Source organism: Trichosurus vulpecula, chromosome 8 (genome assembly GCF_011100635.1).
Source record: "Trichosurus vulpecula isolate mTriVul1 chromosome 8, mTriVul1.pri, whole genome shotgun sequence".
Taxonomy (NCBI): domain Eukaryota; kingdom Metazoa; phylum Chordata; class Mammalia; order Diprotodontia; family Phalangeridae; genus Trichosurus; species Trichosurus vulpecula.
This window is the reverse complement of record NC_050580.1, coordinates 110,973,783-110,987,528: the sequence shown is the minus strand read 5'-3', so window position 1 is coordinate 110,987,528 and position 13,746 is coordinate 110,973,783. Positions and strand designations below refer to the sequence as shown.

Genomic DNA, 13,746 nt, shown 5'->3' with positions numbered 1-13,746 from the left:
TTGCTCCTTGTGGTCCCTGGGCTCCATCTAAGGTGGTCAGAAGGATTCTGAACAGGTTCCTGCAAATGCACTTTAGGTCAAGCCTGTTTACAATAAACTTTAATGAGGGTGTTTCAATGATTACAGATGAAGTTTTGCTATACTCAATACTGGGAGAAATAAGCTCTGAATTGGACTAATATTTTTATTATAGCTTATTCTGTAATAGAATTTGTAGTTGTTGTGATAGAAATTTGTTCTTTCCAGATTTGACCTGGAGGTTTGTACCCTTCTTAATTTCCTGAGGCTTGCTGGGGCACAGATCGGGACTTACAACTGACAGTGATTCAAAGCATCCATTTGAGAAGACAGGATTTATTAGTAGGACTAACAGATGAGGACAAGGCTCTATTAGTAGGACCAGGAGATGTGGCCAAAATGCCTCCAGAAGCTGAAACATTCAGTTCCTTCAAGCTGCTGGGCCCCTGGGTGGTCTCCCCTTCCCATTGCAGGATTCCCACAATTGCTTCTTGAGAGTCGTTCAGGCTGAACCAGATCAGGCATGGTCCACAGTAACCATTTCTTTCCCAAGAAGCAGTTGGGGCCAGTCCCACTTTTCATTCCCCAGATCTTGAGAGGCCCCCCTTCCCTTCCCTCCGAGCCCAATTCCCTAGCCCCACAGCAGAGAGGACGGAGGCAGGTGAGCATGTGTTAGGGAGCACACCAGCTGGGCTGGTCCCAGAGGAAGCGAAGAGTTGCCATTGCTGATTATATCATATGCTCTCAGCCCAACGGTTAGGTGAAGCAGTGACCAGACCCTCTGCAGCCACCCATGCCCCAATTCACCTCGACTCTGCTGCCTGTTGACTATCCCGCCCAGCGTCCACCGCCGATCCAGACGCCGCAGGTGGGCCTTGCGTCTCTTAGACACTGATGGGGGAGATGGTGATGGCCAGGCAGAGAAAACAAAAACGGGGTGAGGGGGAGGGGAGGGTGGAGAAAATGTAAATGATAATGAGATGGGCAGGGAGGGAAGGAGAGGTCACAGTTCGAGGGGAATGTTCAGATGGGACACACAGGGAACAAACTCAGACAGCCATGTAGAGTGGAAACACCTGAAGACTCAGGTGGCATGATGAGAAAATCAAAACAAAATTGCAAAGCCACACTGTGAGACTTGGGATGGACTGGGGAAGAGTATTTTCCTCCCCAGAATGAATTGAAATGCACTCATTGCAATAGTTGTCTACCCCATCCCTTCCCTGACCTGGATTTTGGGAGCAGTGCCTGGACAAGATGGCCTTTGTTTGATTTTTGCAACTGGTTTTTTTTAACCACGCCTTTCATCCCTTCACTCCCCCTGGTAGAAAATGCTGGAGGCCAATCCTTCTTTGGCAGGGCCCAGTTTTCTAGATGGCTATCAGTGATTCCTCATGATGCCGAGAGGTGAGATTTTTCTTATGACAACTCAGAAAATTAGTACTGAAAGGAAACTTAGAACCCATCTAGTCCAATTACTCCCATGTTGTGGAGGAGAAAACTGAGACCCAGGGAGGGAAAGGGATTTGTCCAGGGTCAGGCAGTTTCTAATCAGAACCTGCTGTGTAGTTTTCTAATTGTTTCATGCCTCCAAGCCTTGTCCTCTCCACTACAGTCAGCTCCCAGGGACAACAAACATTAATTAAAAGAGTCTAAGGTGTTTGAGATGCTATACAGGGTACTTGGGGGTGGGGAAGGTGTATGTGCAAAGTTTTAGGCCAGAGCCTTCCCTCTTGAGATTACCTTCTATCTATATGGTCTGTATGTTGGTATTTATTTACATGATGTCTCCCTCACTAGAATATGAATTCCATGAGAACACGAGCTGTGCATTTGTCTTTCTTCGCAGCCAGGACACTCAGCATAGCCACCGCCATATACAAGTGCATGACGAATGCTCGATGATTATCACTGATTAGATTGACTGAATTATTGATTAGATAAAGTCTCATCTTGGGCTTTCTCATGGAAGTGACCAGATTTTCTCCTCCACAGGGGGGCTAAAGGACAAGGCCAATGCAAGGTAGGTGCATAATATAAAAACCTCTTTCACTGAACTAGATGGAGGGGTGGAAAGGCTAGGAAGGCATGGGGTGTGTGGTAGGGGTTATGTTGAGATGCACTGGGGCTCCAGGGAAGGATTTCACAGATGGGAGGATTAAGGGGCAGATGGATGAATAGGATTTGAGCATCAGAAGGGACTTTGAGGTCATCTAGACCAGCTTCTCTCTCTGAGTCTGCCTGAAGACCTTCAGTGATGAGAAATTCATGACCTCACATCAGGCAGTCTACCACTGATTAGAAGACTTTCTGGGGAGCCTAACCCTACTGGTCAGAGTGCTGCACCCTGGGACCACCTAGAATAAACCTGACCACTATTGCATGAGACAATCCTTCAGATACATGAAGGCAGTGATCGGACTCCTCCGCCACCCAACCTTCCAAAGCACTCTCTTCTCCAGGCTACTTGCTCTCCACTTCTTTCAACTGAAGCTCACAGGACATAATTCAGAGTTTCTGCACCATCTTAGCTACAATTTCCTTGGGGCACACACTCCGTGAATCAGGTTTTCCAGTAGTAAAGTGAGACACCTAACCCTGAAGTCCTGCTAGTGCACCGCCCCCCCCTGCCTCCCCCACCAGCCCCCACCAGCTGTGTTCCTCAAGTACTCTATTTTTTAGAAGGACTTTTTGCTCGGGTGCCCCTGGGTTTCTAGACTCCAGTTTGTTTCACCCTGGGCCTCACCATGAGGCACAGGCATTAAGCCCAAACTCAGAAAAAACTATATCACTCCCAGTAGGAGTCAGAGTGGGATGGAGTGGTAGAAAGAACACCAGCCCAGGAGTCAGGAGCTCTGGGTTCAACATTTACTACCTGGTGACAGTGGACACGTTCCTCACACACAATATCCCATCTCCCATCTCCCATCTGCATACCTTTACCTTGGCCTTCACGCCTAGAATGCATTATGGCCTCACCTCTACCTCTTCCTCCAAAATTCAGCACAAGTGCAACTTCTAATATGGGTCATGTCCCAACCTCCCCATTTTCTCTAGTACCGTTTGCTAGTGTGTCTCCCTCTCAAAATTACCTTTCTTTACTTTGTATACATTGTGTATCTCTCTATATGGGTACTGCTGTTTTCCCTGATAGAAGTAAGCTCCTAGAAGGAAGAGGTGGTTTCCATTTTGCCTCTGTATCCTCAGCACCTAGCATGATGCTAAGTCACTTAATAAATGGCTTGCTTAATAACTTAACATCTGAGCCTCAGTTTCCTCCGCTCAAAAATGAAGATAACGATATTTGTGGCACCATCTTCGCTATCCTGTTGTGAATATCATATTTTATAAATCTTTAAATTAAAATGTAAGAATTATCATTATTCCCAGGCACTGCTACAGGACTGCTTATGGCCAATGGAAAACTTTGGCTTTAAATGGTAAATAAATAAACAAAAAAATTTGGCTTCCTGAAAAACATCTGCCTTAGAAGGCATATCTACCCTGGGCGAGTTCCGCTTGGTCAGCCCTTTACTAGTAGAAGAAGCATTGGACTCAGGAGTGAGATGGCCTGAAGTCTAGTCTTGACTTTACCACAAACCAGTCCTGCGACCTTGGGTAAATTACTTTCCTTCTCTGAGACTTAGTTTTCTTATCTATAAAATGGAGGTGTTGCTGAGACTGGGGGTTCTTAACCTGAAATCTGTGAATTCTTCAAGATTAGCTATCAGATGCAGAGAAAGGCAGATACCCATGCCACCACTACCAAGTTCCTGCGTCTCATTTAATGGGATGTGACACTGGCCATTTTAGAGTCATTCATCTCTCTCTCTCTCTCTCTCTCTCTCTCTTTCTCACACACACACACACACACACACACACCTGTACATGGGATCTATCTGCTAGTTGCCTCATACTATATCAGACTCATCTTCCTCAATCACTGCTTTCATCACGCTGCTTCCTTCTCAAGAATCTAGAATGTTTACCTATTCCCTTCCCCCACCAGTCCTAACTCTTCTTCTTGGTATACAAGGCCTGCCATATTTGGGCCCTATGTGACCTGTTTAACTTTCTCTCCCCAACTTACATCTGAAACAAAACCTCCGCTTTAGCCAGGACAGTTTCATCTTCTGACTGTGCCACATGAATGGCTTCATTGACATCCCCTGCTTAAAATGCTATCTTCTCTCCACTCTGCTGATCCGGCTCCTACTTCCCAATCCCTCAATGCCCCACTCATGTCCCACAGATACCTTCCTTCCCCTAAACCTCTTAAAATCTTTAATAGACGTACCACTCATCTAGCACCAAGCGAACACTATCCTGATGTTGTTTTCTGGTTGCTTTGTATATTAGTCCTGTCTTCCCAACGAGACTGTTGGTTCTAAGGACAGGGGCTGAATCCTTTCTTTCTCTCTTCCTCATAGCGATGGACAGGTGGCAGCTGCTCATTAAAGATTTGTTTGACTGATAAGTTGGGCTTCTGTTATGTACTGTTATGTACTGGAGTAGTACTGCTAGCCAGGGATATTGTTCCAACCTGTATAATAATGAGCAGGCTCTCCTGTATCCTTATGGAAAGGTTAGAGAAAGGTCCTTGAGGAAACCAAAAGAGCAAGACATTGGTGCAAACAAATGTGAGACCATAGACAGCTCAGTGATTCATAACCACCAACACCGGGAGCAGGAAGATGTGGGCAGGGCCAGGACCAAGAGAGAGCCCTGGGAAAAAGATGCCATATGAGCCTGAGCATGCATGACCTTCCTGAGCCTGCCCCATTCCTGGAAGCTGAATCTCCAGGAGCCAGAGTTTGGGGAAGTTAGGTCAGGAGAAAAAACAAAGAGTTTTACGTTGGGAGGAAGGGCGGGAGAATGAAGGGCTACAGGGGCCCACCCTATAACCGACACTTAGAGAAGGATGAATAAGAAATCTAAAAAAAACCCCAAAAGTTGGAGCTGAGGTTTATAGACCACTTTCATTGGTCCAGGAGCCGGGCCACTCCCTAGCTCTGCAACTTTTCTACTAGAAGAAACCGTTGGTACAGAACAGTCCTAGGAAGGGGCCCTCAATGGCAGCTCTCCATCTCCATCACAGACTCTCTCATCTGGACTATATAGTTTGTCCGAAAAAATTTTTCCCATTGTCAAGACACGGGCATTTGGAAGTCATTAGGGGCAGGGGCCCAGCTGGGAGCTGAGCGTAGGGGAATGACCCCACTGTTACAGACTCTCTCAGTTAAAAGGCTCATTGGGTCCCAATAGGAATTCTCTGTGAAAGCCTCAAGATGGACTGAGAAGTTGCTCAGGACAGGACCAAATTGTATGGAAGAATCTCTTTGAAATTGAAGAAGAAAGATCCAGACAGAACTTTCTCTAGGTCTAGATCTCAACCAACCAAAGTTAAACCAAGAAGTTATAATTTTACTAACCATGAAGTTCCCAGAGTAGACCAAGAAAAGCCTCTTCTAGGCTGGTTGGCTGTCTTTGTATCTGGCCTTTCCATGGTGGCTCATGCCAGATGCTTCCGAGCAAAGCAAAACTAATTTGCAACAAAAAGCACATGTGTGCACGCACACACAAGACACACACATCCATCCATACACACAACACACACACACACACACACACACACACACACACACACAGAAACGCACACGAACACTCTCTCTTGCCCACATACTCAGCAGCTGCCCATGCGGCAGGCAGGCAGCACCAGGGTAAAAAGAACATTCTCTTGGATTACTTTCTCAGGATCTGCTGGTTCTAGCATTAGGGGGAACAAGGAAGCCATGCAAAGGAGGAGGGTCTGGCTCTGGTTTACAGCCACTGTGGAGTAATGTGAATTTCACAGGAATTCAGAGGGGAGGGCGTAAGGTTCACCAGCCAGAAGTTTGGGAAGGGCATGGTTTCCAAAGAGGGAGAATAAGAAAAGTGGAAGAAAAAAATAGTGAAGGTAGACCAGACCAGGTAGGAAACAGTAAAGGGAGAAGATGCTAAAAGGAATGGTTCAAGGCCTGTGGGGAGGGCGAGATCATGGGAAGACAGTCTCAGGGTCATCTCCCTCATCTGTACATGTGGTAGTGACCATGGGATCTCAGAGGATCTCCACTCTATCTTTAAAGCCTTTCAGACAGCTTAGGGACATGTAAGAAGGAGGTGGTACTGACAGCATGGGGAGGTTGGTCAGGAAAGACAGGAATTGGTAAAAGTTTGAAAGAAGAACAGGGGAACAGAAGGAGTAGGAAAGGGGAAATGAGGACATGGGTCTGCAATTCCTCCTTGACCTGAGCACTCAGTGATTCAAGAGCCAAAGGAAGGAGAGGGAAGGGACCTGGGTATGATGCCCACGTGAGGTTTTTGGTATGCCCTCGTTCTTTGCACAGGGTCCTGGACAACTCTCCCATTGTAACAGTGGGTTAGAGGTGGGGGAGGCACACAGAAATGGCCCGTTTTCTTTCAGTGGGGCCTTGGCCAGCAGGCCGATTCAGACTGGCTTCATTCAGTCAAGAGTTAGGCTGAAGTCTGACTGCCTTCTCTATTGGAGAATGGGGCTGGCCAGAGCCACCAAGTTCAGTTTCTTCTGATAAGGTTGTCACCAATTCCTGAGGACCCAAACTCTCAGACATGGGCCCATTCCTCACCCCTTCCTTCTCCCAGGCTTGCCTTACCTTCCCCAGCTTTGGAGGTGTTGATCTCTGAATCATCCCGAGTACCATTCTGGGATTCCAGGTATGTGGCTGGGACCCAACCTTGCTCTTCAGATGTGCTCACAAACCACCAACCTGCAGGAATGACAAGAGAGAAGCCAAAATCATGAGGGTGACAGATCACACAGTCGCAGCTGGGAAGGAGACAGTGAGAGAGGAGGGAATAGGGGCCAAGAAAGCTGGGATTTAGACAATGAACTACAGACAGGAGAGGCGCCACAGTGTAGTAGACAGTGTTGGCCTTAGAGTCAGGAAGATAGATGGAGTCTAAGCTACCTCTGTGCAGGTTGGTGAATTTCTCTGGACCCCAGGCAACTGTCTAAGACCACCAAGTTACAAAAAACAAAAAACAAGGCCTATTTGCATCAGTAGAGAGAACTTCCACACTTCAGTTTCCTAATCTATGAAATCACAAGTCCAGACCAAAATCCAAACAAAAATGTAGACCCTCTCCCAACTAGGTTCAGGCTCATTTTTGAGGTATTTTGGGATAATAATGATAATTTGCATTTATATAGTGGCTTATAGTTTACAAAACATCATCCTTGCAACAACCCTGTTGAGTCCAAATTATCACGGGTTCTCAATTGAGAAAGACTTGAGAATTGAAGAGGTTTTTACTGTATGATAATTATCCAAGTGTGTTGAGGGAGCCAGTATTTGGAACATGCCTGGAGTGAACCCAGGAAGGTTTCCTGGAGGAGGTGGACATGAGCTGGAAGTGACAGGGAATAGCTAAGTTCCTTCAAACAAATGGGCTAGTCTGGACAAGGGCTTGGAAGTCATCTAGGATCACAGATTTAGAGTTGGAAGGAGTCTTGGAGTCTAATCCTCTTATTGGACAGCTGAGGAAAGCAGGCCCAGATATGCTCAGTGATTTGCTTATAGTCACTCAGTTACAAATGTAGGAGCCAGGAAATAAAATATACAACAGCATGTTATCAAGTGGTTAATCATAAGTTCTGTAGGAGCTCAGAGGACAGATTCATGTGGGCTTGGATGGTCAAGGAAAGCTTCCTGGAGGAGATGGTCCTTGCCCCGCAGCTTGAAGGATGGATGGGCTTTGATTGCAGGGGGGTGGAAGAAAGAATACATTATGGGCAGGTACAGTGACTTGAGTTAGAATGGGCCTAACACTGAGAGAGTGATAGGCAGGGAGAACTTGGGAGAAGAGTTAGGAGTAGGGGATCAATCCTAGAACTATCTGTGGAGATTTCTTTTTTTCTCTTCCTGACTGACACTAGTTTCTGGTGAACCATTCCTGTTTGGGCAAATGTTCTCTGGTCCAACAGAAATCTGGAACTAGCCCCTTCAGTCACTCACCACCCAGGAGTTTAAATTTAGTAAGAAAGTAATAACCCTCCCCTCCACACCAGAAGGCAGATTTTCCTGCTGTGACATCCACCGATGGCAGCGGCCACAGCAGGCCGGCCCTTAGCCAAGTTGCTGAGAACAGCTCCTCATTCACAGTTCCAATTTTTAAGGAGCAACATGGAGAACACATGGGAAGACAGATAGTTGCAGAGAATGGCAGAAGCAGATTTGGGAAGAACTGGAAATCAGATGCTCTTAGAGCTATGATTGGAGACAGGGGAAAGGAGACCAAGAAGGGTCTCTTCAATGAGTGCTTTGTGACCGCTCATGGAGAGATAAGGGGAGTGAAAACCTTCAGGGGTCCCTATGTTTGAAGAACTCCTAATAGACCATCTGTGGCTTCTTTTTTCCTCCTTCAAATAGGATATTTGGAGCTTGAACCTCTTCTTTGCTCCAAGGTTGGGCCTCCCACACATTACCAAAATATCTGTGTCTACTATGAGAGGCAGCGTGATGCAATGCAAAAGAGTCAGGAGATACCTGGTTACAAACCAAAGCTGTGACGCTAGCTCTGTGTTCACAGGCAAATCCCCCTCCTCTCTAGAACACTTGCTGCATCATTAGATAGTACAATGCTGATACAACCCACCTTCCAAGGTTGTTGTGAGGAATGTGCTTAGTAAGCTTTAAAGAATATTATAAATGGAGGATGTTCTTTAAAAACCAGAAATCAGGCCATGTGGCTTTCCCCAGAGCCTGGGCTGTGTTGGCATGAATATTTATTTTACCACTTAGTTACTGCTCCAACAAGGTCTTTGTGGGTTAAAAGCCAGAGCTCCCACCAGGAGTACACATTAAGTAGCATATATCTCTTCTGTGTTGGCCTCCCACTTGAGGCTGTAGACCCCTGTGCCAGGACCAGTTCTCAATGGGAGGGCTTTTGTGTCTCAAGGACCTTAAGATGGTGTCTTGGGACTCAGTTTTACAGTTATGCCAATGAATGGATTAGGGGAGTTGGGGATTTTGAGGCTGTTTCAGCTATCTTGCTAACTTGCCAAGCTCCTTGGGGGATGCTGCTCACCTTTTCTAGGTCTTATCTTGTCCAGAACCTTCTCCCTCCTCCCCAGTCCTACCCCATGTGATGGTTGTGAAAATAATGGAGAGCACAGAATCAAAAGAAGTCAGCAAATGACTTTGAGGAAAGGACCTTATTTTTATTTTTTTGGTGTTATGGACCCCTTGGGCAATTTGGTAGAGCCTATGGACCTTTCTCAAAATAATCTTTTTAAATGCATAAAACAAACTACATAAGATTACAAAAGAAACCAAATGTTAGTGAAAATAGAGATGTGTTGTTTTCCTAAGTTAATAAACCTCCCGAAATCTGTCTACAGATCCCTTGGGAGGGTCTGTGGAACCCCAGTTAAGAATCCTCAAGCTAGTACTGCCCTGTCATTTTCAGGTGAGGTAACTGAGACCAAGTTGCTCACACAGGGTAGTAAGCAGCAGAATCAGGACTAGGACCCAGGGCTCCTAACTTCTAGCACAAGGTTCTCTCCATGATACCACATTCAGAATTTGGCTTTGAGGCTGTCTAACTAGGTAAGACACAATGAAATTCTAATCTAGTGGGGTTACTGGGTAGAGGTATCAACCTTTCCTCAGGGCATGGCCCACCTCCCCCTTTCCATCATTGCTGCTCTATGGCACATGCTCATATAGGGCTGAGAGGAAGGCCATGAATGGGACAACAGGGAGCCTTGGTTTATTTCCTGGGAAGTTCCAACTTCTAGGGAGGCTTCACAGGCATCTGATTTCAGCTCGGCAAAGTATTCACAATAATGTAGAAAGAGGAGTCAGGAGCCTTAGGTTCTAATCCCAGCTCTGTGTGACCTTGGAAAAGCTAGGTCCCCCTCTCTGGGACTGCTTCCACATCTGTATGATGTTCTCTCCGATTCCTTCCAGTTCTAACTTCCTATCATTGTATGAACTAAGGACTTCAACTATGAATTTCCTAGACCAGCTTTCGCTAGGAGTTGGGTCCCAAAGGCTACCCTCCCCTGGCTGGCTACCTTGCCTGGCATTTCTCTGTAGGCTCCACCAGTCAGTGGTTAGAGGTGAGGAAGAGGAGCTGGCTCACCATTAGTCAACATTAGGCAGGGCCCTCTCTCTGTTTACTGACAAGCCTGTGAGGAAGAGAACTTAGTGGGGGCCATTACCCTGCTTCCTCCCTCACTCCTGGCTTATCTGACATGGTGAGGTGTTGGGAAAATCACACATTCAAGCAAGAATATGAAAGAGAAATGCTGCCAAGAGTTGAAGTTGCCCTGGACCAGCATAAGGCTCAGTCTATTCCTCCCCCACCAGCCAGGCCTCCCGCCCACACAGACACAGACATGGACTCTCTCCCAACTCATTCCTGAAACCCTCCTCCACCAACATCTGCAGGGAATTATACAGAGCTATCTGCCAAGACTGGCTGAGGCTCCCACTGCCTTCAAACCAGCTGTAGCAATTCCATGGACTCCCATTTTTCACCCACCTCCCAAAGCCTCCGATCAGCCCTTTGGGCTAGGCTTATTATGTCCCATGGGTGCCATCTTGGACCTCTCCTAGGTTCAGAAAGCTGGTGCCCAGGGTCAGGCTTGGTGGGGCAGAGAAAAGATGCAGCAAGAGTCTCTGGACAAGGACAATCCCCCTCAGGTTTTTAATTCTTTAGCCCACGGGCCAGAGGTCTGGGGGTGGGGTTGATCTAATTGCTTCTAGCCCCTCAAAGGAGCATGGAACAAGTGAGGGAGCATTAAGTTTGGTCTTACTTTCTTCAGAAAAAGGAGTATCTGGAACATGCCTAGGGCCCTGTTGTGCCCCAAATGGGTCCACAAGGGCCCATTCTCTACATGTCAGTGGCTAAGGCTGCTGTTTCTCAGGCCAGCAGGAGGCCAGGAGATCATAGGCATTGGAAATCACCAGACAAGGGCCAAAAGCATTAGAAAAAGATACAGGCAGGCTTCATTTGGGGACAAAGGGCAGAGCTATGCTAGGCCAGGGTTCAAATGCCCCTAGAATGAGACCAGAGCTTTTCTTCTCCCTAAATGGCTTAGGTTGGTAAAAAGGCAAAGTGGTAGGAGCTCTAGGTTCTACTTCTCTAACCCTGGAAAAGTCACTTTGACTTTTCTGGACCTCAATTTTCTCATCTGTAAAATGTAAATAATTATTCTGGCCTTGTCTAACCTCCAACTCCAAGGGGTGGAGTGAGAAGTAAATGAGAAAGCCTGTTGAAAATTGCTAAATGTTAACACAAATGTGAGGTATCAGCATTATTTGGCATCCATTAAAGCACACACACAGACACATTCACACAAGTAAGATTCCCATATTGGCAAGTTTCTTCTCAGCTCCTCAGCTCCAACAGTCAGTGTTTCCCTTCTTTCCATACCCCAGACAGCTGCTCCTGCATCCTGAAGCCTTGCTGCCTGACCTTTGATCCTCATCCCGGCCTCGCTTGAGCTGTCAGGGCAGGAACCTTGTAAATGAGCAGAGCTGACAGCATCTCCAGCTTTTAGGTCACCCCTAGGCCTACAACATTGCCAGGAGAACCCCAGACCGTATGTATACATGACAGAGACTGTGGGTTCTCAGTCTTTGTTATATTATGGACCTCTTTGTCAGACTGATGAAGCCTGTGAACCGCTTCTCAGAATGACATTTTTAAATGATTGAAGGAAATGCCAAATTTTAATTAGATGTTAGTGAAAATAAAGATGTGATTTTTTTTCCCCTAACTTCACAGACCTCCTGAAATCTAGAACCCTAGGTTAAGAACCTATAGGTTAAGATTCTGTATTCCTATTAACCCTGCCAAATGATCATAGTTATTCCCAATCTAGAATGTTCTCCCTCTACTCTACTCCCTTCAGTCTAGCTAAATCCTGAAGAAGGGCCACTTACCTGAGGACCTAGTTCAAGGGTCCTCTCCTTTGTGAAACCTTTCAGTCCACAAGGATCTTTTTCCCTGCATTATACCCACAGTCTTTACTGATGATGCTTCTCATTTGGCGCTTATCACACCCTACCTAATATTATTATGTGTATGTAGAGGGTGAGGGGGCCAGTTTCTCCATCTAGGCTCTGGAATTCCTTTAGGGCAAAGAGTATTTTATCTTCCTAGCATAGTGTTAGAGGCCTGTAATAAAGACTTGCTAATTGGGTAAATCACAAACTTTCAGAACTGAAAGAGGTCTGAAAGGTCTCATCTAGCACAGTGCTTTACTCAATGAATGAATCCTCTCCTATAGTGAGGTGGCACAGGGATGGAGCCCTGGACTGGGAGTCAGGAAGACTTGACCTCAGACACTTACTAGTTGTGTGACTGTGTCCATGCCATTAGCCTCTATGTGCTTTGGTTTCCTCATTTGTAAAATGTAATAATAATATCTACACCTCTCAAGGTTGTTCTGACGATAAAATGAGATAATATTTGTAAAGTGCTTTACAAACCTTAAAATGCTTTATAAACACTAGTAATAATCATAATAATTATCATTGTTACTATGCCTCACAGGCGTGGCTTTGACTAAATGGGCCCCATGAGTAGTTCTAGAGCATAAAAGACTCTAAGTAACTGATGGTGTGGAGAAGGGCCATCCCTAACTGGATCCTACATGGTGCCCCCCAATTCTCCAGTAGCTGACAGCTCCGCTTCCATACCTGGGATCCACAATCAGGACTCCTCCTCAGATGCAGGTAGGAGCCCAACAAAGTCCACATGCATCAGAAGGGAAACAAATCGAATAGGAAGAAGGTCTGGATAAAAGGGCTCTAAGTTAGACCGCGGAATTGGGGGAGAGAACTATTATGTTGGTGTCCCGAAGCTCTCTCGTTCATAATTCTAAGATGGTCTGAATCCAGCTCAGTCTGGAAGCAGAGATGAAGATAATTTGCACTCTATGACTCCTCATGTACCTTTTCCACTCGGATCCCCCATTTTCTCCCCAGACCTTCTCCCCTCTCCTTGCCCTCCACTTCTCTTTGGCATGATCAACCATCTTTCTAATCCCACAATACTGGTCTCATTTCAACTAGAATAATTTTTTATGATGTATCTCATATCTTCTCCTCCTCACCTTTTTGGTCTAAAATACTGCTGGCTCCACCCTGCCCCTCCACTTCCACAGGAGTGAGAGAACCAGGACCAAGGATGGTTCTGGCCTTGTCCCCTTGCAGGAATACAGAGAGCTACGCTGTGAGCTCCCAGGCAGCTAGGTCCCATCTTCTCCTGACTCCACCAAATGCCTAGTATGGGGCTAGGCACACCAAAGGTGTTTAATAATGATGTGTTGACTGATTGGTTGAAATACAGAAGTCCCCTTAGGCAGGAAAGAGACCAAACATGTCTGTGTTTAGACGAGAACTTCTAGCAGGCTGGGCACTTCAAATCCCAGTCCCTTGGATGCCAGCAGTCTCTCTACTAATATTCATTGACTTGCTAAACAGCGTGGCACAAAGTAAAGTGGACTGAGCTAAGAAGTTAGGGTACCTGGGGCCTGGTCCCAGCTCTGCCATTGTATTAGCTGTTGTGATCTGGGTTTTCACTTAACCTGGGTCTTGTAACATGTCAGAGCTGGAGGGGACCTCAGAGATCATCCAGGCCAACCTACTACCCTCTGCATGAATCCCCTCTATCATATCCCTCACATATGATCAC

General features: G+C 46.3%; 1 protein-coding gene across 1 annotated transcript in view; it reads right to left on the bottom strand.

The window, feature by feature from the left end:
- The window catches only part of SH3PXD2A (SH3 and PX domains 2A), a 338,878-nt gene that overhangs the window by 28,731 nt on the left and 296,401 nt on the right, over positions 1-13,746 (bottom strand). Inside the window, exons 8-9 of the mRNA XM_036734422.1 lie at positions 6,690-6,803; positions 826-909 (exon numbers count right to left, since the gene is read on the bottom strand). Coding sequence (XP_036590317.1) covers positions 826-909; positions 6,690-6,803 — 198 coding nt within the window. The remainder of the gene's footprint in view (positions 1-825; positions 910-6,689; positions 6,804-13,746) is intronic.